Raw genomic sequence first — 27,355 nt, 5'->3', positions numbered from 1 at the left:
GTGCTGACCACGATCCACAGCACCTTCACATGCCACACGAGCACGGAGGCCAACCACGGGCTCGACTTGGTTAGCATCGCATCGCCATGCGTATGCGCAACTGTTGCGATGCTGAGGCTCGCGCTTGGACATTGTCTGTACAAACACGCGCCGCCTCATTGGCCCCGCAGCCATGGACCGGGGCATGCGGGTTAGCGTATTATCCACTTCCGAGGCACAAGTTGCATGCATACAAAGCAGAAGCCGCTCCCCCAGACTTTTCCTCTGCTCTCCTGTTCTCCACACTCTCCTCATCTTCTCTCCTTCTCCTTGTCTTCATCTGCATCCTCCATCATCATGCCCGAGAGAGTCATTGTCGTCGGTGCTGGCCGTATGCATTCCCGCTCATCTCGCTGCTATGATGCGCATGACTGACTGACATGACCTGCAGTATCCGGCTTGAGCGCCGCCCACACCATCTACCTTGCTGGAGGCAATGTAGTCCTTCTCGACAAGAACAGTAAGTTTTGCCCAAAGCTGCGCTTAATACCTCAAGAGCGCCGCCCATGCTGACCTTGGCGCAGACTTCATGGGAGGCAACTCCACAAAGGCCACATCCGGAATCAACGGTGCCCTTACCAGGACGCAGGTTGATGCAAAGATTGGCGATAGCGTCAAGCAGTTCTACGATGACACTCTCAAGTCGGCCCGCGACAAGGCCCGTCCAGACTTGATCAAGGTCCTCACCTACAAGTCGGCCGCTGCCGTCGAGTGGCTGATGGACGTCTTCAACCTCGACCTGACTCTGGTCTCGCGCTTGGGGTGTGTTTTCCTCTGACACTCCAGCTCTGACATGCGCATACTGACAAGCTCCCCAGCGGTCACTCCCAGCCCCGAACCCACCGTGGCCACGACGCAAAGTTCCCCGGTATGGCCATCACATATGCTCTAATGCAGCGATTCGAAGAGCTTGCCGAGCAAGAGCCCGAGCGTGTTCAGCTGGTTAAGAAGGCCAAGGTCACCAAGGTCAACACCGAGGGCAACCGCGCCACCGGTGTCACATATACCTTCAACGGCGAGGAGACCACGCTCGAGGGTCCCGTCATCCTGGCCACTGGTGGTTACGCCGCCGACTTCACAGAAGACTCCCTTCTCAAGAAGTGGAGGCCAGACACCTACGACCTCTCCACCACCAACGGCGCCCACGCCACTGGTGACGGACACAAGATGCTCATGAAGATTGGTGCCAATGGCATTGACATGGACAAGGTCCAGGTTCACCCCACTGGTCTGGTTGACCCCAAGGATCCCACCGCCAAGACCAAATTCCTGGCTGCCGAAGGTACGTTCACACACCATTATCCTTGCCAAGCATGCGCTGACATCATCTAGCTCTCCGTGGTGAGGGCGGTATCCTTCTCAACAACAAGGGCAAGCGCTTCTGCGACGACCTCGGTCACCGTGACTACGTCTCTGGCATGATGTGGGGCGAGAAGGAGAAGGGCAACTGGCCCATCCGCCTCGTTCTCAACTCCAAGGCATCCAACATCCTTGACTTCCACACCAGGCATTACTCTGGCCGTGGCCTGATGAAGAAGATGTCCGGCAAGGAGCTGGCCAAGGAGATTGGTGTGAGCGAGAAGGAGCTCCAGGCCGAGTTCCAGAGCTACAACTCGATTGCCAAGGGCGAGAAGAAGGACGAGTGGAACAAGAAGTACTTCCACAACCTGCCCTTTGACATCAACGACACCTTCCACGTTGCCCAGATGGAGCCTGTGCTCCACTTCACCATGGGTGGTATTGAGATCAACGACCAGGCCCAGTGCTTGAACTCCAACGGCGAGCCATTCGAGGGTCTGTACGTCTGCGGTGAGCTTGCTGGTGGTGTGCACGGCGCCAACCGTCTCGGTGGCTCATCACTTCTCGGCTGCGTTGTCTACGGTCGCGTGGCAGGAGAGTCTGCATCCAAGTACCTCTTCCAACAGGCGCTCAACAAGGCCGGTGGTGCTGCAGTATCTCGTCTCGGTCAAATCTCGCTCCACATTGACCCGTCGCAGCCCGGCAAGGTCTCTGTAGAGTGGGGTAACGGCGTTCAGACTAGTGTCAGCTCGGCAGACCCCGTTGCACAACAGAAGCAGGTGTCGGCGGCACCTGTCCTGTCCAGCAAGGCCGACTCGAGCGACCCTGGCAAGGTTTCCAAGCCCAATGCGCCTCAAAAGTTCACCATCCCTGACAAGGAGTTTACTCTCGAGGAGGTTGCCAAACACAACAAGAAGGACGATCTGTGGATTGCCGTAAAGGGCATTGTCATGGACGTCACCAACTGGACGGACGAGCACCCAGGCGGCCCCCAGGCGCTCTTTAGCCACATGGGCAAAGACGCTTCGGAGGAGTTTGAGATGCTGCACGACGATGAGGTTATTCCCAAGTATGCGCCCGAAATTGTTATTGGACGCGTCAAGGGTCAAAAGGTTACTCTGGAATACTAGAGGTTGGATTACATAATGTCTGTACTTATAGCCTGTTGTTTTGAAATGATATCATTTGCCTGTTCATAAACGTCTTGAATTGCTAGAGCATGAAGAAATATACTGTTGAATGTGCGTGCATAGTGAAATCTAGGTGTAGGCCGCATAGAGGCTGCCCGCGGTACCGCAAGCTGGCCCTTGGACCCTAGCTGCAATTTCCCCAGACCCAGACCACGATTGCCACACATGAGTTGCCCCCCCTTGAGCATTTCCCAAGCACAATGACTACCACTGCGTAGCCACTTTTTGCACACTCACACCCTTTTGGTTCAAAGATGCTGCGCCAGTCGTTCCTCTTCTTTTCCATTAGACAATGACGACATATGACGAGTATGGCGTTCCCGTCGGCGCATACTCTGAGCCAGAGAGTTTGACATACCAAGCCTGGAGGCTTGCCCGAGCATTCTACTTGTACCGGATACGCCCTGCTGTGCAGGGGAGGCGGGATGCCCTACGCAATTCCACATGGAGTCCCCGCCAGCTTTTCAGTCTGGTGAATGCGCTCGTTGTGGTGTGGTGGTTTGTCCTGTACTGGGGTGAGCGAGGCGTCTTCAACAGCGCCATCGAGAGCTGCAACTGGGACAAGTGGGAAGACTGGGTATGGAAATGGTGCAAATGATGAACAAGGAGTGCGCAAAGCTGACCGCGACATGTAGGAAGCCGGCGCAAACCCACATAGGCTCATCTTTGTCGCTGACCCGCAGCTCATTGACCCGCATACGTATCCTGGCCGCCCGTGGCCTCTCAATCCTCTGGCCTACAAGTACACCGACCTCTATCTACGACGAACGTACTCGCGCTTCCAAACCACTCTCTACCCCGATACCATCTTCTTCCTCGGCGATCTCTTTGACGGCGGTCGTGAGTGGTCGACGCGCACAACTACCTCGCCCGAGCAGCAGTACCGCAGATATGGCAACGACTTTTGGCAGAAAGAATACATGCGTTTTAGCGATTTGTTCTTCAAGCATTGGGGCGATGCAGGCATGGAACCACGACCGGGGCAGCCAGGGAGGAAGTTGATAACCAGTCTGCCTGGTAATCACGACCTGGGATTCGCAAGAGGTGTTCAGATTGGGGTCAGGAATCGCTTCAATGCCTATTTTGGCGACGGGAACAGAATCGATGTCATTGCAAACCACACGTTTGTCTCAATTGACAGCGTATCTCTGAGTGCGCTGGGCCAGGAATCACCGGAGCAAGTGGAAAACATCTGGCGACCTACAAAGGACTTTCTCGAGGATGCAAAGAAGCGCAAGAGACGGCTTGTACAACGCGAACTTCGCGCTCAACAGGGTCTGAGGCCATACCCGGGCATGCCTCATTACGACATCAAAGCGGAGGATTTGGCAAAGTCTCAGCTCCCACATGCAAACGACGATGTGACTGAGTTTCCAACCATTCTCCTTTCACACGTTCCACTCTTCCGTCCGCCAGGCACGCCCTGTGGTCCTCTTCGCGAACACTGGCCCCCAACCCCTCCTCTCCCCGGCCAACCGCCTCTCGAACACGACGACCGCAATGCCATTTCCGTGCGCGGCGGATACCAGTATCAAAACGTGCTCAACCGCGAGATCACAGCTGATATCGCCGAAAAAGTCGGAGACATCCGCTACGCCTTCTCGGGCGATGACCATGATTACTGCGAGGTACTGCACAAAGCCTACACAAGCGCCGGCGGCGGCATCCGCGAGATAACCGTCAAGAGCATCAGCTGGGCCATGGGCGTCCGTCTCCCGGGAATCGTACTCCTGTCCCTCTGGAACCCCGTCGACTCGCACGGCAACCCCAAGTCCGGCGACGCCAGCAAAACTGTCCAGTCCAAACTTTGCATTCTCCCCGACCAAATCGGTACCTTTTTGAAATACGGTCTCCTCTTCGGCCTCACCTTCCTCCTCCTCACTTTCCGCGCCGCCCTCCTAGCAACAGGCATTCTATCTACCGGTCCTGAAGCACCTGAGCCTCCCCTCCTCCCCACAACCAATACCTCGCCCTCCATGTCCTCTGCCGAACACGAAAAATCAACAGCTCAGTGCATGTCCGCTTCTTCCGAATACGAAACTCACTCTTCTCATTCATCCACTTCTTCGGATCGTAGTGCAAATAACAACAATCCGGCTGTTCGCACAACCAGAGCGCATACGCGTAGTAATATCGCCGCCGAGAATGAGGAAACGAGGGGAAACAAACCGAGGATTTATGGGAGTTATAAGCATGCTACTGCTGGTGTGAGTACGGCGAAAGCAGGGTGGCGAGGTAGGAAGAAAGGCGGGATTGAGATTTTTGGGAGGGAACTCAGGAGTGGGCTGGGGACCGTCGTGTTGTGTGGGGGGTTGTGGTATGTGTTTCTGGTTTGGATGGGGTGAATATATATAGTGTGACAAGTTAAGTTTTAGTATCTTAGATAATTGTTTTTGGTGCTTCTTTTTTTTTCCCTCCCCCCAAAACTTGAGCTTATGGTTTCGTGGGAGAATCGAGGTACAAGCGCAAGTCGTTGAAAATACACCATAATCTCATTCCAAAGGAACGATAATAGTACAAGCTTTCAAATTCAAGACTGTGCGTCTATTCATCGTTCATCTATCAATCACCCACCTCATGTTCTCCACAACAACGACAAAATACCTTACAACTTGAAATTCTCAATCCACTTCCTCGCCTCCTCAACGCCCTCATCCACCTTCTCCACATTCGTACCCTGACCAATTGCAGTAGGAGCACCAGGCTTACCACCGGCCTTGCCGCCGATAATAGGCGTGACTGCAGAAGCCCACTTGGGGCCGTCTGCGCCTGCGTTCTTGAAAGGCTATTATTGATGTATTAGCATTTGGAGTCATCCTCGTATGATGGTAGAAAGGAAGGGGAATAAGAAGAAAAACTCACCTCACTAACATAGCACCCGTGAACCACCTTGCCCTCCTCAGGCGAGGCAGAGAACAAGTACAACGAGCGATCCTTTAGTGCGCTCTTGGGGCCCGAGATGGTTTTGATGACTTCGCTAATGGCCTTGTTGACATTACTTGACCAGTCGAGCTTCTTAACCATGAACTTGTTGTTCTCGTCCTCGAAAAACTTGGTGACTTCGTCAAGAACACGCTTGTTGTCAGCCTTGGCCGCAGCCTTTTGTTCGTCGAGGATACTCTTCTGGATCTTTGCGAATTGCTCACGGAGTTTGTTCTTGGACAGGGCGGAAATGGTCAGGTTGTTGAGGTCGACGCCGATTTTCTTTGCTTCGGCTTCTTTTTGGGGTCCAAATGGCATTTTGCCCATGGCTTCGACGCGTTCTTGGAATTCGCCGGCGACACGCTGGACGTTGTAGGCTTCTTGGCCTGTTACGGCGACGATACGGCGGATACCCTTTGCGATACCGGATTCCTCCAGGATGACAAGGTCTTTAATCTCACCAGTCTTGAGTACGTGTGTTCCACCACAGAACTCAACCGAGAGCTTTTCCCACGCCTCGTTCTTGACGTCCTTGAGGAGATCCTCAACGGGCACACCGACCGAGACGACACGGACTGGGTCAGGATATGTCTCGCCGAAGACGGCACGTACACCTCGAATCTCCTTTGCAGACGCAAGCGGTACCTCCTTGGCATACACTTGTTTGTCTTCCTTGATGTACGTGGACGAGATTTTCTCCACCTTGTCGAGTTCTGCATCTGACAAACCGGCTTTGTGTGAAAAGTCAAAACGCAGCTTCTCTGGTGCAACGAGCGAACCCTTTTGGTCGACTTCGTTGCCAAGGACCTCGCGAAGGGCGTAGTTGAGAACGTGTGTGCCAGTGTGGTTGTTGCGGATAGGATGTCGCCGTAGCTCATCAAACTCGGCAATGACCTCGCTGCCTACGCTCAACTCTCCGTACTTGATGTAACCGGTATGTAGTACATAACCAGCATACACCTGCACATTCTCAATGCTGATTTCAGCCTCGCCATCAACCAACAGCTTTCCAGTGTCGAACTCTTGACCACCTTGTTCAGCATAGAAATTTGTGCGATCAAGCAAGACACCAAATTGCTCGCCCTTTGGTACCTCGGCAGTACTCTTGAGGAACTTCTTGTTGTGATATATGGCCTTGATAACGGCAGTGATGTTCTCGCGGCCGTACTTTGGTGAATCATCTGTCTTTGGAACCTCTGGCATGTTTTCCAGGGCACCGAGGTCGTGGACGTCAAACTTGACAAGCAGGCCAGCAGCCTTCTTGTCACCTTTACTAGCCTCGCGAGCCTTTTCTTGTGCCACCTCGACTTCCTCATCATTGATCTTCAAGCCCCGCTCTTCAGCCATGAGTTTTGTCAGATCAACAGGGAAACCGTAGGTGTCGTACAGCCGCCAAACGTCGTCTCCTGGCAGCTCATCCGATCCCTTCGTCTTCGCCTTCTGCGCATACTTTTCGAAAATGGTTTCACCGCGATCCAGCGACTTGGCAAACGCCTTTTCCTCCTCGTCCAGGATCTCAATGATATCCTGCTGCTTCTTCCTGATCTCAGGGAACATGTCTCCCATCTGGTCGACAAGCGTAGGGACAATCTTGGAGAAGAAGTCGCCAATTTCACAGGCAAAGTACTTGCGCGCATAGCGAGCGCCTCTTCGCAGCACTCGGCGCACAACGTATCCTCGACCAACGTTGTTTGGTACACCACCGTCGGCAATGGCGAAGCTCATCATTCGGACGTGGTCTGCGACGACTCGGTATGCAGTATCGATGCCATCCGGATCCTCGTCGCCAAACTTGCCCCTGTACTCGCGTGCTCCAGTAATTTCCTGAATCTTTTGGAACAGTGGCGTAAAAACATCAGTGTCATAGTTTGACTTCTTGTGTTGCAGCACCGAAACAAGTCGCTCGTATCCCATACCGGTATCGATGTGCTTGTTTGGCAGGGGTCGCAGTGATCGGTCGGGCTCGCGGTTGTACTGCATGAAAACGTTGTTCCAAATCTCAATGACCTCGGGGTCGTCCATGTTGACGAGTGAAGCGGCATTCCTGTACTGGCCATTCTCAGGCTCCCTCAAGTCATAGTGTACCTCTGAACAAGGCCCACATGGACCCTGGTCGCCCATTTCCCAAAAGTTGTCCTTCATGTCTCCGGGCAAAATGTGGTCCTCAGGCACACCAGCCTTGAGCCACAACTCCTTGGCCTCGAGATCTGGCTCCAGCTCGTCGGTGCCCTCAAAATAGGTGACATAGAGCCTCTTGGGGTCGATGCCGTAGACCTTTGTGAGCAGCTCCCAGGTGAAGCCAATGGCCTCCTTCTTGAAGTAGTCGCCGAAGCTCCAGTTGCCCAGCATCTCAAAGAAAGTGTGGTGGTAGCTGTCCTTGCCGACATCGTCGAGGTCGTTGTGCTTTCCGCCGGCGCGAATGCATTTTTGCGAGTTTGCGGCGCGCTTGAGCTGGGCAAAGTCGGACGAGGGGTCGATTGTGCCTTGGAAGATGGCCTTGTACTGGTTCATGCCCGCATTGGTGAAGAGGAGGGTGGGGTCGGAGAGGGGCACGACCGACGAGGAAGGGACTGTTTTTTGTGCGAGTCAATTGACATGATGCTGGAGAGAGGGAGAGGGGCAGCAAAGGCCGTGAGGGGCGAGAGAGCCTACCAAACGTGTGTCCGCGCTCCTTGAAGTAGTCGAGAAAGGTCTGGCGCACGCGGACGGCGCCCCATTCGTGCTTCTCCTGGGCAAGTGACATGGTTGCGGCCGGCGCGGTGGTGGTAGTGGTGGTGGTGGTCAGGGAGGGGTGGGGGGAGGGGCAGGGAGAGGAGGAGGAGGGGTCGAGGGGTCTGCAAAGCGGGCGCGTGCAGGAGAATAGGCGAGAGGAGAAAGTGGTCGGTCGAGTCAATGGCAATCGGCCGCTGATGGCTCTGGGCCGTGGGTGACTCAGAGGGGCGGCCGCTATCTTGCGGTGCAGCAGCAGCAGCATTCACCAGGCCTAACACCAGCCCAAAACCAGACGACAACGGTGGGTGCGTGGGTGCGTGGGCGGGCGGCGCCGAGAAGAGCTGCAGGCGCAAAAGCCCATAGGCCATGGTAGGCCATAGCATAGTAGCCCCATCATAGGCGAGTGCGGGGCGGTCATGGCCCTTTGCCTTCTGGAAGCTTCACGCACCTGCGCCTAGCCTCCTGCCGCTGCCGCCCCCATCCGCCTATAACACGCCAATCCACCATGTCCCTGACTTCTCCCCATGCCCCCCCCGACCGACGACCCTGAACGGCCAGGATACATGTTCACCTTTTCCTCTCCAACACGCTGTCCCGTCTGAATAATTCCAAGCGACACAGGTTGCAATGCATGCATGGCCCAAGTCGTAGCGCACAGTAGCCAGGCCCGGCCCGCTTCCTATGCGCAACAGCAGAATGCGCCCCACGGCAAGAAGAGGCCTGCCGATGGCTCGCTGGAGAACGAGCAGCGGCTGAGCAAGCGCTTTGATCTGTTGAATCTGGGTATGTCGTCTTCACCCGTTGCATAGGCGTATTACACAGTGTACCAACATCGCCATCTCCCAGTCGACCACAACGGCACGCGCCTCTACATCCCCGTCCCAGGCTCCTCCCAAGGCACAAACACCACACACTCCCACTCGTCGCCTACCAACCAGCAACATCCCATCCCCGTCGCCGACGCCCTCGCCTTCGCCTCAACCCGCCCCCGCCGCGACCGCAAGCCACCACGCGCCCAAGACGCCATGGACGTCGAAGACACCCCCCACCGCGTCTACATATCCGACCTCAGCGCCGAGCTCAGCGACATCGAGTCAGACGAGGAAAACCCCATTTTCCTCTCCGACATTGAAAAGCACCTATCCAAGATCCCCGCCCACGTCCTGCGCGGGCCCGATCCCACCCCGAACCGCGATAACCAGATGGTGCTGTATAATGTCCCCACGAGTCTGACGGTCCCTGAGGCCCAGGATAATGTGCGCAAAGCCATTGTGGAGACTCGCCAGCGCATTCGCGATAGGCAGGTCAATCCCATTACGGAGCCGCCGAGTGTTTTTGCCAGAGGGACTGTGGAGTCTACGGGTCCAACGTCGAGTATGATGGTGGATAGCAGTAATGATATACCCCCCGCAGAGGAAGCCAGCGGAGATGCCATGGACATTGATTAATGGATTTTTTTCTTTTTTTTTCATACCACCATTTTCATATGGTATGCATACATACATCTCACTTTACAAACGTCACGACCCTGAATATCATCTCTTTTCTTTTTCAAATTCATTTAAAAAATTCAAATAAATAAAACGCTCGCTTTGCTTTCATGTGAATTAACGTTAAAATGATGCTGATAATCTCTCTCCCACCATATATATCTCTCTCTACCTCTTAGATTAACAATTGTTGTCTTTTTTTTCCCTCCTGTACAAAGACTTCATTCCCCTCTCCTCTCTTCCCCTCCATAAAAGAATACACAGGGGGCATGATCCAGTCACACACACACTCTCTTTGAATTCTCTCAAAAATAACAGATTTTCTTAAACAAATGGATAGAAGAAGAAAGAAAAAAAACTTTCATATTTTCTTTTCCTTCTTTACTCTCCTGCGGGGGACAGAGAGAGAAACATTTCATATTTCTACCGCCTAAATCGGCCGAGGACGCCCAAGATTTTTGCTTGAGCAGGTCGGGGCGGCAATTGCTGGGATGATGCTTGTCCTTGCTCAACGTCCGACGTCGCAGGAGCACCACCACCTACCACCCCACTCTGCTGGGGTCCTGGTGCCACTGGTGGTCCGCCGTACTGTCCCATTTCCATGGCGTACTGGTTCGGAGTCGTCTTTCCAGGGCCCTGTGGTGCGAAATACTGCGGCGGCGCATCGTTGTTTTGGTACAGTGGCGGGGGTTCCGACCATGCGCCGTCTTGACGCTGCGTGTACTGGGGATTTGCACCGTTGTTGGGAGCATAGGGATTTTGTGTTTGATAGAAGGTGAAGTGGTTTTGGGGCACTTGACCGTGGCGTTGGCGTTCAGAGTAGGAGATTAGGAACTAGATGGATGTTAGTATACTATACTTTTTGTGCCATGTTGAACGAGGGAAGGAACGTACGCGGTGATACGACAGCAGTGGTAGACCCTTTCGTAACCGTCTCTTTGCGTGGATACGACCGCCGACAAACCAGCCAAAGAATATGATGAAAAAGAGGGCGAAGACGATCCATTTGATAATGATGCCTTTCTGTTCATGTCAAAGTTAGTTTCTCCTTTTGCAATCGTTGCTGACAAAGTGGAATACAACACGTACCTCTGTGTACCAGAACCCGTCTTCGACAAAACATTCCGTGTCGCCGTCCACCGTCTCGGCGCAATAATACCTCTTTAACAGAGCCATTGCTGTGTATATGTATATGTGGATGTATGTGTGTATATGCAAATATCCACTTGTGCAAGCGGGCACCTCTCCCGGGTATATTGATCAAAACAAATGCAAACAATAAAAAACGATGGACAACCCAGAAATCAGATATGGAAAGCGGAGAGGACTAGGGTGTAGGAGCAGGAAAATCTCCAAGGAAAAAAGAGAATAATAATGTAAGGAGGAAACGTGGGGAACCAGAAATCGCGAGTCGTATAGTAATAATAAGAGGGCGCGAAAGCGGATTGCCGCGCAGGGCCAGAAGGATGATATGCAGCCCCTCTCAGCGGGTAGCAGGTGGGAACAAGCTGCGCCACTCAAACTCGCGGTTGGCTCGCCTTCGGCCACCCGAGATGCCGCGGGGATTGTGTGTGTCGCGTCTGGGAGAGGGTTTGGCAACGGGCGGTGTTTCACCCGTGTGTGGCGTGGGTGTGTGGTGGTTTCAAGTTTGCAGCAGGCAGGCAGCCAACGTCGACTTTTGGAGGAGGGGACACTTTGTTGCCGGACGACTAGTATGGGGGAGTGACAGGATGCAGCAAATTTAAGCGACGAGGACGAGGTTGTAGCGAAGGTTAATAATGTGGAATTGGGGGAAGCGAGAGAGAGATGGACACAAGGAAAAGGAAAGAAGGAAAGTGGAGATGAATAGTGGTGTGGCTGGTGAGAAGTCGAGGTTGGGGAAGAGGGGAGGAGGTCGGGATGATGAAGTGGAGGGAGACATGGTTAGCACATGCAAGGGACGCGCGGATTGGCGTGGCGTGGCGTAGCGTGCGTGTGCGTGTGCGTGGGCCGGGTCGAGGCAGCATCTTCTTCCCCTTGCAGGGCTGGCGTGCTCCAGCCCCAGAAAGCTTAATGGCGTCGTCGTCCACATGACTGCGAGTGGCATACGTCAGCTTGGACTTGCCGGCGCCGAACCTTCTGCCCTTCCACTACACTTACATTACTCTCCTCACATCAGCCTCGTAAAGGATTATCACACTGCGGCTGTGGCGCCATTTATTTCGGAAAAAGTAAGCATCCAAACCGTGCCGCGACACTTGTTGAGGGCGAGTAGTCGATATTGAAACATGTTTTCTTGGGTGCGCGCGTTAGCCACGCTCAACCAGCCATGTCCATCCTTCTTGGCTCGCCGACAATGAATCATAGACGCTGCCCTGCCCGCTATCTGCTGCCGCTTCCTGCTACTATCCGCCCCGCCGGGAGCCTCACGCAAAACAAAGAATGACAAACATTGACCAGGAAAGACGTTGTGGTATAATGCCACCAAACGCCAGGAGACCAAAAGTCACAGACCCAACAATGCCCTTATCACATGCAACTGCTAAACCCTTTGCCTTGCCTCGCCACACTCCAAATATCCTATCCCGTTTCGCAGTACCAAGTACTGCTGCATCGCTGACCACATGTATCCCTAACACTCCATGCTAAAAAATGCCAAAAGGCATCGACTCCGACCCCATGCTTCAAGCATAACAGATAAAAAAACAAAAGTCAAAGAGAAGAGAAAAGAAAATAAAAGAGTCAAAACCAGTTGTGTACAATTACATCAAAGTAGAGTAAGCAAAGTCTAATGCAGCAAGTTGCGAAGTGATGGACTGGCACTTGCCCCCGTGCTTGCCCGTTCAGTTGGTGCCGATGTCACCACCGGAGCATCCCGCATCACCGCGTCCATAGGGGTAGCCGGCCTGCCAGTTGCAGTACTACCATGGATCCCCGGGTATTGCGCTACCGCAGGAGGCGGAGGTGCAATAAATCCGCTTTCCCGTGACGCAGGGTGTGCGTGATGATGCGTGGGCGAGTACGGTATTGTCCTAGGCGACGGCATCGCGCCATTCACCAACATAGAGCCGTTGCTGTGGTGCAGCTGCGGTGGTCCGCTAATAGGCGGTCCCGAATACGGCGGTCGAAGCCCTGCTGCTACAATCGCCGAGTGCATCGGCGCGCCCGAAAATGCCGCGTATCCATTCGGCTGAGGCGGATACGGGGCGTGGTAAGGAGCGTTGTGCCCTACGGTTGGAGCTGGTAGCGGCGGGGGTACGTATCCAGTGCCATTGGGTAGGTGATGGCCAGGTCCAGGCGGTACACCACTGTGCCATGACGGCAGTGGAGGCGGTTGGTTTGGTGGGCCACCGGGCAGTGTCCATGTACCAGCCAACGCAGGCGGTGGCGGCGCATATTGTGGAATCTGCGCTGCAGGTAGGGGGTACTGCTGTGGCGGCTCCTTGAATATCGAGACGGACCTCGCTCGCTCCTCTTCCTCTTCATCCGTCCCATTCTTCCTCTTCCAATGGCACTTTTGACATAGATAGGCACCAGACGAAGCAACTGCCCCTCTGGTGTCCAAGCGCAGGCTCTTGCTTGCAGGCGAAGCAACAGCTGGGGCGTCCGACATGGCATGGTCTTCACTACCGTTACCATTGACGATTTTGCCCTCCTCGACAAGGGGCTTCCGTTCCATATGGCCGCTCAGATCCACGCCATTCTTCATGTCCAGCGGGCCATCCACAATCCGAGAAACTTGTCCTGCTGTCACTTCCCCATCCACCTTCCACCACCGCGGACTAGCTTCAATCTTGCAGCGTACGCACTTTCGCTCAGACTTGTACACTGATGGCTCACTTGGTTCTTCCTTGACAGATATGCCTGCATTCGATTGACGTCCTCGTGCAGAAGTGGGAGTAGGGGCCGTGACCGCGGATGCCCTACGGTTAGTTGGTGCCTGCACAGCCTGTGGGGCGATGCGCGTCGACTGATCGACGAGATTGGCCTTGCGTGCTGTACCCGTTAGGGTGAGATCGGCCTGCTTGAATTCGCGAGCAAAGAGCTGGAGCGCAATCAGGTCTGTTCCTTCCACTTCTTCGTTCATGGGATGAACAATCGTCTTGGGAGTATGCTCTTTGCACCAGATTGCCGCAATCAGAGTTCCCGTTTCCCCGTTCATAGTCACTGTGGGTACGGCGTCTCTGCGAGAGACCTTGACAGGGGTCATGTCGAAACCGAGTATGTAGCCATGGTTGTGAGCACAGCCAACGTGGAATGTCGCGTGACATTGCAGACACGATGTGCATGCACCCTTGGTCGTTTTGCACAGCTTGCAGACTGCGTCGTATCGAAGCGTTGGCGCTCCGATGCCCTCGACCATATCCAGGCGGGCCGCGTTGCTGAATTTGATCTCAGCGTGCCAGAGGGCACAGTACACGTGTACCCAGTTGTTGTCGGCGGTTCGCTTCAGGGGCTCACGAGGAACAAGTGGCCGGCCTTTCTCCTGCTGCCGAAGGCGATATTCCTCTTTGGCCTTGTCGACAAGCTCCTTTTCCAGCCGCTCCTTCTCCCGATCGCGGTCAGTCTTTTTCTTGTGCGTAACCTTTGGCTGCTCATAGAACTCCTGCTCCGTATCTTTCTGAGGACATAGAACGCATTCGTAGGTCTTAGGTGCATTAGTATAGTTCCGTCAATGTAGCAAATTTGACTTACATATGAGACGCTTTCCTTCTTATCGTTCTTGCATGGATCACAGTACCACTTGTTGGCTTGTCGTGTTTCTTCAACACCATAACAGGCTTTGTGGACCGTCATCTTGCAAGCTGCACATTCCAGACGTGTGCCTTCTGCTGATCGACATACAGCGCAGGGTAAAGCTCGATACTTTGGGGGCGACGGGACTGGAGGAGGAGTAGGCGCTTTGATGACTGGGGCGGGCTTCTCCTTCTTCTCTTTCTTTGGAACAGGCTCGCTGACAGGGGTCGATGCTCCACTGTCTCCATTCACAGCGGCCACAATTTTCTGTTTCTTCTTCGGTGGCTCTGCAATTGGCTGGGCTGTGGCGGCTGGGAGCTCGATATACTCGGGAGTAGCATTCTTCGAGCTGGTGTCTGACTGTGCAGCGTAGACCTCGCGCAGGAGCTCCTCGTCGATACGTCTCTTCCAAGCCTTTCCTCCGCCTTGCGCAACCTTCTTGGCAATCTCATCAACGTTTTCCCATGTCACTGCGTACTTGCGCCACAAGTTTGCACAACGTAGACAAAGCGCAATCAGGAACCCAGCCTTGTCCTTGGAACGACCGTCAGGCGGTACCATCTGGCCAGGAGTCACGCCTGGAGCCCGTCTCCATTGTCGAGAATGTCGGACTGCGCAGAACTTGCATTGGAAAACCCGTTTGCGTTGGATGGCCTTGGCACTGTCAAATGCTGAATCGTCTTGGTCGTCTGCAACATCATCAACGAGGCGAGCTTGCGCGTCAGGCTCAACCTTCTTAGTCCGACCTTTCCGACTACTGTATGAGCCCCAAATCTCTCTTCCTTTGGGTGTCTTCTTCCACATATAGTAGTAACGTACGGCGTCTCCGTAGAACATGGTCTTGCTGGTGTGCTGGCGGACGAGCCTGATCTCTGAACCGTACTTTGCGACACCTTCGTTCCACTTCTTTTCTTCTTCCTTGGTTAGCTCGGGCTCCCTCAAATCTTTCCGCTTGTCAATCTTCTTGACATGCTTCAAAGCAACATCGGCGTCGTATTGATGCTTCGTGAAGAGAGCCAAGCATTTATCCAAGAAATTGGTGTTGTAGGGCTCTACTCCAACATGCGACTTGGCCAATGCTTTCGCTCGGTCCATGTAAGCCTTGACTTGATCTTCGGTGACTGTCGGGGCATTGTCTTCTCCTCGTGTCGAATGTACTCCCAAAGGAGGCATCTTGAAAATCAGCTCCGCAGTACACTTGGGATCCTTGTTCGGCAGGTCCTCACCGCGGCGGACATAGCCGGGAGGTTCATCCATGACCCATTTGGGCCGCTTAGCCTTCTCCGCCTTGTCGGCTTCGATTGCAGCGACAGTTTCTTTGGATAGCTTGCCTTCTTTCTTGTTGCCGGCTGCCTTGACGTATCGCTTCTTAATCTCTGCAGGCTTGACGAATTCGACAGGATGCCCGTGCCAGACATTGACATTGGCTTGGTGCCGGGGACCTAGCCGTGAACTCGCACGGGGATAGATTGCTCGATCATCGTACTGCAGTGCGTCCTCTACCCGGCAGTGGATGCCAAGGTACCGCATAGGCCACATCTTGGCTAGAGCGATCTCTGCCTGCGTGGCAGGGTGAGTGTCGATTTGCGAATCAGGATCCGGGGTTGGTGCATTGGTGTCGACGCCGGCCTCCTCCTCTTCCTCGTCAATCACCTCTTCTTCTTCAGCATCTTCATTGGTGGTGCCCAAACGTGCCTCCAATTTCTTCTCTTGAGCCCTGCTGCATGGACCGCAAGCCCAAGCAAAACCACGAGATGGCTTCTTCAGCAACGGTGGGCGAACACAGTTCATGTGATATGTATTGTGACATACTGCACATTCAACCGAGTCATTCCTAATCAAGTTAGCGCCGTCACGTGGACTGGGGGATGGAGGACCTACGCTGCGCAATATCCAATACAGCGCTTGCAGCTCTTGACGGCACTGGTCAATTCTTTGACGCGACTGGTCTCGAGACAAATGTACTTCCATCGTTCGTCGAGCGCCTTCTTGACCTTGTCCGGGACATTGATGACCGAGGAGACGGGGATGACGTCGTACCAGCGATGAATGAAGCGATCAAAGACTTGGTTGAACCAGAAACTGTCCTTGGTCTTGCGGTACTCATCCAGGTCGCCAATCTCGCTGCGATGCAGGATCTGGCATTTCCCCCGAAGGGATGCAATGGGGCAAAGGTCCGAGTGCATCGTCGCATAGACGAGACGAGTGTCATTGTTGTAGCGCTGCACGTCTCGTGGGCGATAGAACCAATTGACGCGCAAAGACTCGACCCGCTTCTTGGGGTCGTTGTCGACGTGGATGAATTCCATGACCCGGCAGAGGTAGTAGGGCTCGCCGGGCGGCTCGCACACAAGGTACACTTGATCTGGACGTCCAATTAGAATGCATTACTCAACCCGCAGGACGTGGCTGGCGTAACGGAGCGACCGTCAGCTGCAGCCCAGGCAAAACACAACTTACCACTGACAGACACGGTCTGGCCATCGTCGGCCTCGAGGCGACCGTTTTTGAGAATGGCGGCCGTGTTCTCAAAAGTCATCATATTGGACTCTCGCGCGCTGCTGGCGGCTACCATGGTGCCGGCCTGACTGCCGCGCTTCGCCCCTGCTTGGCTTGGCGCTGTGGCACTTGCGTGACTACCATTTGCGGCACTGGCAGCAGCGTTTTTGCGCCGTTTTGTTGGGGGCTGAGGCTGCAAAGTGCTAGACTGAGTCGATGCAGCCGTGGCTGAGGTGCTGGGAGCAGTGGGATTCGCCGCGCTGTCCTTGGTGTTGGAGCCGGAATTACCCCACGACCCATTGCCTTGTGCAGGGCCGGAACCTTTCTTTCCACTCACACTCGAAGCATGCCCGCTGTCGGGAGCCACGGAACTACGCGACGGTGGATCAGACACGTTGCCATTCGCAGATGCAGCTGGCACTTCAAAGTCCATTTCGGCGTCCTCTGCATAATTAGGTCGCGACCGGCCTGGGCGGCCTCGCGAGCGCGTGCCATATGATGATGCTGCTGCCTCACCATTTTGCTCGGGCTCCTTGGACAATGGTTTCGTTTTGCCAGAGGCACCATTGGTCGCTTCCAGGGAAGGCTGCACGTCGTCCATGGCTGAAGACGCGTCGTCGGCGTCTGGTGCGGGTTGGCGCACGTCGAGAGAAGCAGCGGGTGTCGAGTTCCGGGTAGAGGAAGGCCTGCTGGTGGATTTTGAAAGCGCTGCTTCTGATGCAGCGCCGGGTGGAGGCTGCAGATTGTTTGGCGCGTCCTCTTCGTTGCGCGGTGAAGAGGCATTGGACAGGCCTCCAGTCGTCGAGGACGGAGCCTCGCCCCCGTCCGTCTTTGCGTCGGCCATGGCGAATCTTGCACGGGGGTAATAGATTTGATACAAACAATGGGCCAAAAGCCGGCGTGGAACCCTCTCAAAGCAGGCGCGGGCTGTCGCCGGGGTTGTTGGTGAGGAAAAGCCCGTCAAGTAGGGATATCAACGCAGCATGAGAATGCCTGTGAGCGCATACACACGAACTTGGTGGGCAGTGGGTTCAAAGCGGGCAATTTGGAGATGTTGGACGTTTTTTTCTGATGGGGCCGATGGCGAAACCAGGTAATGTTTCACGATGTAGTGGGAGAAAGCGAGGCGGTGGGGAGAAGGCAGTGGAGAAGGGAGCAGTGGTTGAAGGAATTGAGAGATGGCGAGGGCGGGATAGACTCGCTGTAGTATGGGTCTAACGGTGCCAAGCAAGGCCCAAGGCTATGTCCGTGGGACCTAGTTCTTTCTTACGCATATCTCTCTTTCTCATCGGTGCTTGCTCGCAACAGCACCCTCGCCGCAGCGCCAACACCCTCCCATGCCGCAGTGCTGCCCGCTTCGCTTCATCTGCTGGGGGCCCGCCGCCGATGGGCCTCTGGGGACGGGGTGGTTTTTTTGATGGGGTTTTTTGGGCGTCGTTCATGTTCACACGCTTCGTCAACCCACGATCTCCACTACCCCTGTCTAATACTCATAGCCAACGCCCCGCTCATACGGCGATTATCTCTGCTGTTTGGCAAGTTCTCCCAGATGTCTCAGTCGTGGTGCCGCACACATGGCCAGTCTGCACATAGGTGACAGTCCAGGCACACTGCCCAGTAGCAGCCTGTCCGGACATCACAGCCTGTCCGCCCCCATCGGACACAGGTGCCCCATCGTCTGATACTGCGCTGGATCCCACAATGAGCGCTGTGTGCGCGGCGTGGGGACACTGAGGAAGGTTGAAGGAGGCGATGTATGGTGGTCTACGTACTAAATAGATTTAGCGCTCGACAGGGGTCCAACGACATCTCGCAGCTCGTTCAACAGAGTCGTGGATGGGCATGCCGCATCTTCCACGACACACATCCACCGTCACACTTGCTGGCCAGGCTGTTGTCGAGCGCCTGCTGCTCACGCGGCGGCCAAACTCATGGCGCGCGCCGCTCTCGTTGATTGCTAACAATGTTTTCCGCGGCCCTGGCTGGCCTGCTAAGCTTGCTCGCGTATGACTCTCTTACACACAACCACGGCCTCGGGCCACATCAGCCCGGTCTCAGACGGCCCGACCATGTTCATCTCCAACCTGCGTTGTGTTGAGGGCGCATGTTTAGAGCGCTCGTGGTTGTGTCGCACGTCTGTCTGCGAAGCGGTGATGCAGCCGTTCGGTTCGCGGGATTACCCAGCGGCATCACTAGAGTAGGCAGGGCCCTGGCCGCCCCCTTCGAAACACCAGCCGCACGCCAGCGAATCCTCATCAGCGTCACGCTGCCCGCTCCCCATTCGCCCGCCTGTCCTAGCAAAATCCAGATCGTTACCGACACTCGCTTTGTGACTACTGCCGCCCACCCACTCACGACACTGATTGTGGCCAGGGTGCAATCTAGCTGTGAGCCTGTGCCCATTTTTCTCCCAAACCATCTAACAAGGCAGAACCATGTCGCCGCAAACTCATTATGCCACTGTTAACGGTTGACCGTGGTCAAACGCATATTCGCGCGTTCCCGACACCAGTCAAGATCACCGTTGCCAAAATTCAGCAGAGCTTCGGATGAGGTGCCTCGGTTGCTTGCGGAACACGCAGTCGGCCTTGCAAAGGTGATCCCATCACTAAGCGCCTCCAATTGCTGGCAGTTTTAACCACAGGGACAACATGATAACGTGTGATTACTTCTCCTATGTGGGCGACACCGACCTTGAGACTTGTTCAGAGTGGTGCTAACGAAACAAAATATGCGTGCAAGTATGGACAGCGTCTCGGCTGAAATGGAAGCAGATGGAATCTCAATGGCCGTATTCGGAAGCCTCATGGTCATGAGTCCACTGCGACGCCCATACATGATGAATTAGAAGCCAGTTTGGTGGCCTTGGCAAGCCTGTCTAAAGAGATGGGAAAATTCAAGCTGCAATCAAATATCGCAAAGGACAGTATGTCTTCTCACAGAACAACATGTATTGTGCTATCTTTGAGTGCATTGTCTTAGGGTCAAGAGCAATGCGTACGAGGAGTGGCAAATATGCTCCGGACTGCGGATATTACCAACACGCCCTCAGGGGCAGATCAGGATGATAGCAAGGAATCATCAGTCCCAACTCCTGGAATAGGCATAGTTTGACTTGACATATTTTCTCTGCTTTGAGCAGAACAAGCAGGCAGCAGCAACGTTGGAGAACGGAAAGCACTCCGGTGGTCTCGGTGACGCCAAAGAGTTTTGCGGCAGGGTGCCCAATGGGTGCAGACCAGCCTCGAGGTGAGAATCGTCAATTCCAAAGCCATGTGGCAAAACAATCGCTGCGAGTACAAGTAGACGTCTACTCTACTAGCCAGACTAATATATCGGAGATACGCAATCTCTAGTAGGTGCTTTGCTGATCTTATCCCGGCAGCAGACACTGTCGACCAAAAGGCTGACGGAGCCTTGCTTCCATTTGATGAGCGGCTTTCCGACATTTACTCATGTGGCGCGCGCTTCTCCTTTTCCGTTGTGTTATCCAGGCCCTGATTTCGTCACACTCAGCCCACAATCCGCGCTCTGCATGAACAAATATGGTATACGAGAACAACCACTCTGGTCCCAGACTGGGCCTGCGGCAAGAGTTTTGACGTTTTATGCACACGACTAGGTCTGCCCAATAACTTGCTTTCTGCCGGGGTGTGGCCGCCACTTAAAAGACGCGGACAAGGCCGTCTCCACCACCCAGTATGATTCTGACATCAGATGACCACAGGCAATCTCATCGTGCCAAAGCCAAAAACACAAGGAAGAATCTTTTCCCGTCGCCTTGTTGACGATATTCGAGTAGCCGAATCTTTTTTTCCCACAAGATAAATGGGCATTACTTAGTTCACGGTCTGGATGGCGGCTTCTGATGACATATGTGTGTGTGTCCATGCCCGAGATGATGCCGGTCTGACCTGCATTGACGCACAGACCATGACCATCTTATTAGCTGCGCTAGTAGCCCCAGTGTGGATCCCCGTCCACGCGACGACCCGATTTCACCCAAGCTCACACGGTCAGGCACATGTGGAGAAGCAACATTCTCATCCAACTACGCAAGGCACAATCGCAACAACCGACAATCAATTGAATTACTACAAAAACAGCCCTTTGAATGATTGGTTTATCAAACAGACAAAATGACTATGCTCGTATTAAACCTCGACCCTGGTGATCGCCCTGATCACCTTGATCGTCCATGCGTTTGAGAAACATCCGGCAATTGCAAAGCGTAGCGCGTGACCCCGTTTACAAAGCGAAAACAGCGAGGAGACCGGCAAGACCAGCACCGAAGAATTGGACAGAGGTCTTGTCGGCTGCGCCAGCCGCAGCAGTAGACGAAGGCGCGCCAGCAGATCCAGAGTGAGAGCCAGAAGGAGAGCCAGAGCCAGATGGGGACTGGGGTTCTAGTATACGGTTAGTAAATGATCGTGCACAGGCAAAATCCCGAGTGTTTTGCAACATACCTCCGGTAGCAGTGGGCTTAGCAGAGTTGGCACCGGTACCAGCAGCAGCACCGCTGGAAGGAGCGGCGCTGGGAGCAGCGGCACCAGCACCCGCAGGGCTGTCGACGAATGCGGTCTGGCTGCTGGGGAAGTGGTTGGTGATGCAAGTGTCGACACACTTGGAGTAGGCTTCAGTGGCCGCAGGAGAGCCATCGCCCTGGTCGCACTTGGCGGCGCACTCGTTGGTCTCGATGACCTGGGAAGCGTTGGGGCGAGCGTTGCCCAAGCATGCGGCCTGGCAGTTGACGTCGCCTGCATTGCAAGCCATAGCACACTGGACAGCGGATGAGAGCCCGGTAGGCATGGGCGCGGAGGATCCGGAGGTGCTGGTGATGCTCTGGGCCGAAGCGCCAATGGCGAAGAGGAGGACGGTAGAGTACTTCATTGTGTCGTGTGGTTGCGTGTGGCGTAAATTAGTATGGATAAGTAGCAATTAGCGAGCGTGGATGCTGGAGCAGTAGGTATGTACAGCCAAAAAAGAAACGAGTGTGGGCGTGTGCAACGAGAATCTGGGGCAGCAAGCCTAGCTTTTATTGTGCCTGAGCAAACCCAGTTATTACATAGGGGTATAGCGGGTCACGCTCTCGTAGCCCTTTTATTAGCTTTGACTACACCGAGCTGGGTATCGGCCGTCGGCCCGACAGCACGATACGAATGCACGTCGGTAGAACCCTACAAGTGGGAAACCGCGGCCGTTACAGGGGTCGGCCTGCCCTTTCCCCATTCATCTTACCACACGCGCTAAACACCGACGCGTCGTGCCTTTCACCCCAACGCCACTGTCAAACCTTGCTGCCTTGGCCGTCAATCACCATGGATGACAGTGACAGCGACGACTACGGCGATGAGTTTGATGATACCGAGTTTCTGAATGTCGCTACCCAGGCCGAAGAGGAGACTGCCCGTGCATTTCGACATTCGCCACGGTCCGTCAAGCGGCAGAGGGTCAGCAGTACGACCAGGCGAGCAGCCTCTAATTCTACCAGAGCACAACCCAGCCGTCGGAAAGGTCCTTTTGTGTCTTCTGACGGCGGCGAGGACAGCAGTGAAGAAGGTGGCCATGCATTGTCCGAACCAGACAGCCAAAACCTGACACCCCCTCGCAAGGCCGCTCCCTCGAGTCGTAGGAAGAAAGCGACATCGACATCTTGCGAAAATGACATTTCTGAAACAGATTCTGCATCACCTACAAAATCCACAACAGCAAATAAGCGACAGGAACGCATCCACATTCCAACCACAAATATAGACCTGCCAGACGTCTTTTACACGCAGCCGCCACAGGAACACTCGCCACCCTGGAAGCCAAGAGGTGCAATATGGGCAAAGCAATCCACCACCATAGGTGTACACAAACCACCTGGGTCAGTCAAGGGGCCCGACTTAAGTGCAACCAAGACCGTGTCTCTGCCTGGTAGGAAGTCGATATCGTCTCGACCAGCACCACAAGCACCACCATCTCCAGATTTATTCGATTCGACTATTGATTTGGACGAGTCCCCTCGATTGCCAGTTCTATCAGAACGTACAAGGGGCACTGTGACTGCTGAGTATGACTTCACACAAGACCTAGCAGACCTTCCGTCTGATGCGTTCGCTTCTTCATCCTCGTCTCCGCAGAAGCAAGCTGAGTCCGAGACTGCCAGTGCTCGCAAGCGTCCCGTGGCACCTCAGACAGGCCTACGACAGACGACGTTGTTTGGATCCGTTGGCGCCAACAGCAGTACATCGCAATCTCAGGTAAACAAGCGCTACAGCTTCGTCGTTGACCAGAAAGCAGAGCCTCCAACTCACCACAAGCTGAACGCAGAAGCTATCAAAACATGGGTTTATCCGACGAATTTAGGTACCATTCGAGACTATCAGTTCAACATTGTTCAAAGAGGCCTCTTCAATAACCTACTGGTTGCTCTCCCTACTGGTCTTGGTAAGACCTTTATCGCAGCGACTATCATTCTCAACTGGTTCCGATGGACGGTCGACTCTCAGATCGTCTTTGTCGCCCCTACTAAACCTCTGGTAGCCCAGCAAGTCGAGGCATGCTTCAAGATTGCAGGTATACCCCGCTCATATACTACAATGCTCACGGGAGGCGTCCAAACAGGTTTAAGAGCTGAAGAGTGGAAGGAAAAGAGAGTGTTCTTCATGACACCCCAGACGCTTTTGAACGATTTGAAGGCTGGATATGCAGATCCAAAAAAGATTGTACTACTGGTGGTCGACGAAGCTCACCGAGCCACGGGTGCATATGCGTACGTCGAGGTCGTTAGCTTCCTCCGACGTTTCAATACTAGCTTCCGTGTCTTGGCACTGACAGCCACGCCTGGTGCAGATGTAGAGTCCGTGCAGAAGGTCATTGACGGTCTCGATATTTCCAAGGTGGAGATTCGGACGGAGAACTCTATGGACATATGCAGCTATGTACATCAGCGCAAGATTGACAAGCAAGTTTTTCAGAATACCGACGAGATGGAGATGTGTATGGACCTCTACAGCGAGGCTCTGCAGCCCTTGGTGAACACAATTGCTGGTTTGAATGCATACTGGAGCAAGGACCCCCGCGATCTAACGCCCTTTGGCTGCCAACAAGCCAAGAAGAAATGGTTCCAAGAAGCCGGACGTAACGCAAATCGGGGCCTCCAAAGCACTGTGCACACCATCTTTGCGATTCTTGCGTCCATCTCGCACGGAATGGATCTATTGAAATTTCATGGTGTAGGTCCTTTCTATATCAAGATGAAGGAATTTCAAGACGAAAGTGCAAAGACAAAGTCAAAATACAAGAAACAGATTCTCGACAGCGATGCCTGGAAAAAGCTTATGGGACGTCTTCAAGTGTGGATGACCGATGAGAACTTTGTTGGCCATCCAAAGTTGGAGTATCTACAGCAAGTTGTGTTAGACCACTTTGTCAATGCAGACGACGGTCAGGGCGCCAATGGTGCAGCCTCTTCACAAACGAGGATCATGGTGTTTGCACATTTCCGTGACAGTGCTGAAGAAATTGCGCGCATTCTGAAGAGACATGAGCCAATGATTCGTCCGCGCATCTTTGTCGGACAAGCACACGGGAAAAATTCAGAAGGCATGAAGCAGAAAGACCAGTTGGAGGCTATTGAGAGGTTCAAGAATGGCGAATTCAACACACTCATTGCTACTTCGATCGGTGAAGAGGGTCTCGATATCGGTGAGGTAGATCTCATTATTTGCTACGACTCAAAAGCATCACCTATTCGTATGCTGCAACGAATGGGTCGTACGGGAAGAAAGCGCGAGGGAAGAATTGTCATGCTCCAAATGCAAGGCAAGGAAGAAAACGATGCGAATAAGGCAAACAACAGTTACCTCAAGATGCAAGAGCTCATTGCTGCGGGCACTCATTTCAACTTCCACGACGACATATCTCGCAGAATCCTGCCGGCGGATGTAAAGCCCGTTGTCGACCGGCGTGTCGTGGACATACCAGTTGAAAATTCACAAGACTGGCTTCCAGAACCGAAGAAAGGACGGCGCGCCAAGAAGCCCGAGAAGAAGTTCCATATGCCCGACAACGTCATCACTGGCTTCGTCACTGCAGGTCGGATGGACGAGGAAATTGTGCCAAACGGTCGCGGAAAGAAAGCAGCCGCACCTAGTTATCCGAGTGAGGAGCCGTTCGTGATGCCCTCATTGGAGGAGGTACTTCTCAGCGATGACGCAACCCAAGATCTTGAGAAAAGATACCAGACAGTATTTGACGACGATGATGCTCCTATGGTAGATGTACTCGACTTGGGGAAATATCCTGGACGACAACGAATCTTGCCTTACTCAGCTCGCCGGGTTGGCCCAGGCTATGCTACGCGAGCATTTGCTTCCATGATGCAACGCATGCACGATATGGATCACAATCGTCTTGATGGTTTCAAGCTCAACTTACACTTTTCTGACTGCGAATCAGACATTGGGGACGATCTTGTTGTCCCGGAACCAGAACCCGCATTTGTCATTGACGACGACATGTGGGAAGATGATCAACCAGCATCTCAAGGGCTTAAGACAAAGGCAAAATCTGTGCCAAAACCAAAAGCAAGTGCGCCGGCAAAACAGAAAGAGAAGGCGATACCAAAACCGAAAGAGAAAGCGATGCCAAAGCCGAAAGAGAAACCTTTGCCAAGATCGAAAGAGAATTTGGTTCCGAAAACACCACAAACGCCAGCACCTCGTGGTCGGCCACAGAAAGTTGGTACTATCATACAAACGCCTGTTCATCAGTCAATAGCGTATGACGAAACGCCAAGAACAAAGACGCCTAATTGGCGTGTATCTGGACTCGCTCAAGAGGGCAATGAATCTTCCCCGCCGCCAACAGACCCTCGGTTCCGAGTCGCATCTCAAGCTGATACGATTGGATCGGATGATACGCTAGGTGAGGATGAACCGCAAGATACGCAGGCATATCTGTTGGACTCTGAGCTTGCCAGCTTCATTGTTGAAGGAGAGGAAGAAGAGGTAGCTCCAACTTCGAGTCTACCCAGTCTTGACCTTTCTGGCTTTGGAGCAGGAACACAGGCAGTTGCTAAGGCTGGCCGCCCCAAGAGGACCCCAAAAAGACAGAAGATTTTTACAAGCGACGCTACAGACGATGATGCGGTTGTCAGTAGTGATAGCGATGACGATGCACCGCTCGCTAAACTTGTGGCAGGTGCGACCAGGAAGCAATTGGTCGTTGTAGACTCGGCTTCTGAATTAGAGGATGATGAGCCTGTCTTGCCCAGGAAGAGGCCTAGACGGATAATTGATGATGATACAGACGATGAATGAACAAACAGATATGACGGGCACGCGTAGATTTCTGGGTGGAAGTATTGGAGATATACAGAGATCGTGTATAACACCAACTTCTTACCCAACAAAGTAACTAATCCTACTACTGGTACCCCGCCATTTTTTTTTGTAAATCTCAGTCGAATTGCTTCCAATACTCTGGTTCGAAGGCGTCCATGTTCTGCGTAAAAGCTTCGCCAGCCTTGACCCACCCTTTGATGCCACCAGCCAATGTCAACGACTTGATTTTGTCATCGCCCTTTTCGGCAATGTAATCTGCGAACCAGCCCGAGCATCTTGGCCCTCTTCCGTTGCATGACCCTAGCGTGTCTCAGCCGACATTGCCTACAGATTTGTGCACACGTATGTATTCGTATTTCAACAGGTGGTATGTGTCTCACGCCACTAGCACCATTCTTTTTCCATCCAAGCATCACGTTGAGACGAAAAAGTGATGGACTCACCGCAGTAAAAAGCAACTCTGGTGACGCCCGCGCGCTTGCACAGATCGTAGAAGACACCCCTGTTCAGGTAAAACGACTGTGCAGGCAGGTTGATGCTTCCTTTTATAGTGCCACCTTCATAGTCGGTGCGTCGCACGTCTACGATGAGGAGATCGGGAGACGAGAGGTCTGACAAGACCTCATCGCGTGATATGGCGGGCGGAGTGATACGGGGGGCGGGGAAGGCGTCGGACCAACTAGCCGTGGGTTGCTGGGCGGTATTGGCCATGGTTTAGAAAGGACGATGGCAGGCGAACTAGAACAACTTGTTATCTCTTACTGTTTTGTGGGTGTGTGGATACGTTTGATGATTGCTGTGTTTCATCCAAGAAGCGGTGGACAAAGAAATAGTCCGTCTTACTTCACGACTTTTTGCCCCGATGGCTACCTTGCATGTGTCCATCCGGGTCCACCGCCACACTCTGCTAAAGTAATAGGCCACATTGCTACAAGCTGCAGTGGCCCCATCAACGTGTGATTAGAAACCACGAGCCAGGGGTATGGGTTTTAATATATTATATACTCGCTCCTGCTGCGTCTGGCTTCTTCCGCTCTTTTGTGGGTTTCGAGCCAAGACTGGTGTCTGGTCGAGAAATTAATCTGCTTCGAGTCTGAAATTCCCAAACAGAGCATAACCCGCACCGCCACAACCAGGATCCTCGCTGGGATCAAAT

At 53.7% G+C, this 27,355-nt stretch overlaps 11 protein-coding genes across 11 annotated transcripts; 5 read left to right on the top strand and 6 right to left on the bottom strand.

Annotated features, from left to right (window-relative positions):
• Window positions 1-336: 336 nt before the first annotated feature.
• On the top strand, window positions 337-2,468 carry COCCADRAFT_87755 (uncharacterized protein; the record flags this gene model as incomplete). The annotated part of the gene is made up of 5 exons (XM_007710867.1): window positions 337-370; window positions 431-499; window positions 564-801; window positions 858-1,321; window positions 1,372-2,468. The coding sequence occupies 5 exons, from the start codon at window positions 337-339 to the stop codon at window positions 2,466-2,468; spliced, it is 1,902 nt and encodes a 633-aa protein (XP_007709057.1).
• A 352-nt stretch (window positions 2,469-2,820) lies between these two features.
• On the top strand, window positions 2,821-4,873 carry COCCADRAFT_23596 (uncharacterized protein; the record flags this gene model as incomplete). The annotated part of the gene is made up of 2 exons (XM_007710831.1): window positions 2,821-3,105; window positions 3,164-4,873. The coding sequence occupies 2 exons, from the start codon at window positions 2,821-2,823 to the stop codon at window positions 4,871-4,873; spliced, it is 1,995 nt and encodes a 664-aa protein (XP_007709021.1).
• A 260-nt stretch (window positions 4,874-5,133) lies between these two features.
• Window positions 5,134-8,193, bottom strand: COCCADRAFT_2304 (uncharacterized protein; the record flags this gene model as incomplete). Its single annotated transcript, XM_007710808.1, has 3 exons — window positions 5,134-5,313; window positions 5,391-8,020; window positions 8,103-8,193. The coding sequence occupies 3 exons, from the start codon at window positions 8,191-8,193 to the stop codon at window positions 5,134-5,136; spliced, it is 2,901 nt and encodes a 966-aa protein (XP_007708998.1).
• A 167-nt stretch (window positions 8,194-8,360) lies between these two features.
• On the top strand, window positions 8,361-8,525 carry COCCADRAFT_87708 (uncharacterized protein; the record flags this gene model as incomplete). The annotated part of the gene is made up of 1 exon (XM_007710866.1): window positions 8,361-8,525. A coding segment is annotated over one exon (165 nt), but the record flags the coding sequence as incomplete, so codon positions are not given.
• Window positions 8,526-8,797: 272 nt separating this feature from the next.
• COCCADRAFT_87659 (uncharacterized protein) lies at window positions 8,798-9,610 on the top strand (the record flags this gene model as incomplete). Its single annotated transcript, XM_007710865.1, has 2 exons — window positions 8,798-8,945; window positions 9,009-9,610. The coding sequence occupies 2 exons, from the start codon at window positions 8,798-8,800 to the stop codon at window positions 9,608-9,610; spliced, it is 750 nt and encodes a 249-aa protein (XP_007709055.1).
• A 465-nt stretch (window positions 9,611-10,075) lies between these two features.
• COCCADRAFT_87732 (uncharacterized protein) lies at window positions 10,076-10,828 on the bottom strand (the record flags this gene model as incomplete). The annotated part of the gene is made up of 3 exons (XM_007710864.1): window positions 10,076-10,486; window positions 10,547-10,675; window positions 10,742-10,828. 3 exons carry the CDS (start codon window positions 10,826-10,828, stop codon window positions 10,076-10,078), a joined length of 627 nt encoding a protein of 208 aa, XP_007709054.1.
• A 1,591-nt stretch (window positions 10,829-12,419) lies between these two features.
• COCCADRAFT_2301 (uncharacterized protein) lies at window positions 12,420-17,711 on the bottom strand (the record flags this gene model as incomplete). The annotated part of the gene is made up of 4 exons (XM_007710807.1): window positions 12,420-14,279; window positions 14,327-16,202; window positions 16,250-16,733; window positions 16,829-17,711. The coding sequence occupies 4 exons, from the start codon at window positions 17,709-17,711 to the stop codon at window positions 12,420-12,422; spliced, it is 5,103 nt and encodes a 1,700-aa protein (XP_007708997.1).
• A 664-nt stretch (window positions 17,712-18,375) lies between these two features.
• On the bottom strand, window positions 18,376-19,270 carry COCCADRAFT_23591 (uncharacterized protein; the record flags this gene model as incomplete). Its single annotated transcript, XM_007710830.1, has 2 exons — window positions 18,376-18,638; window positions 18,952-19,270. The coding sequence occupies 2 exons, from the start codon at window positions 19,268-19,270 to the stop codon at window positions 18,376-18,378; spliced, it is 582 nt and encodes a 193-aa protein (XP_007709020.1).
• A 1,845-nt stretch (window positions 19,271-21,115) lies between these two features.
• COCCADRAFT_23590 (uncharacterized protein) lies at window positions 21,116-21,757 on the bottom strand (the record flags this gene model as incomplete). Its single annotated transcript, XM_007710829.1, has 2 exons — window positions 21,116-21,273; window positions 21,334-21,757. 2 exons carry the CDS (start codon window positions 21,755-21,757, stop codon window positions 21,116-21,118), a joined length of 582 nt encoding a protein of 193 aa, XP_007709019.1.
• Window positions 21,758-22,185: 428 nt separating this feature from the next.
• On the top strand, window positions 22,186-26,175 carry COCCADRAFT_87631 (uncharacterized protein; the record flags this gene model as incomplete). The annotated part of the gene is made up of 1 exon (XM_007710863.1): window positions 22,186-26,175. One exon carries the CDS (start codon window positions 22,186-22,188, stop codon window positions 26,173-26,175), a length of 3,990 nt encoding a protein of 1,329 aa, XP_007709053.1.
• Window positions 26,176-26,314: 139 nt separating this feature from the next.
• On the bottom strand, window positions 26,315-26,910 carry COCCADRAFT_2298 (uncharacterized protein; the record flags this gene model as incomplete). Its single annotated transcript, XM_007710806.1, has 2 exons — window positions 26,315-26,499; window positions 26,643-26,910. 2 exons carry the CDS (start codon window positions 26,908-26,910, stop codon window positions 26,315-26,317), a joined length of 453 nt encoding a protein of 150 aa, XP_007708996.1.
• Window positions 26,911-27,355: the final 445 nt, after the last annotated feature.

This window comes from Bipolaris zeicola (genome assembly GCF_000523435.1).
Source record: "Bipolaris zeicola 26-R-13 unplaced genomic scaffold scaffold_22, whole genome shotgun sequence".
Classification (NCBI taxonomy): domain Eukaryota; kingdom Fungi; phylum Ascomycota; class Dothideomycetes; order Pleosporales; family Pleosporaceae; genus Bipolaris; species Bipolaris zeicola.
Note: the sequence above shows the minus strand (reverse complement) of the source record. Positions and strands in the feature narration are given on the sequence as shown.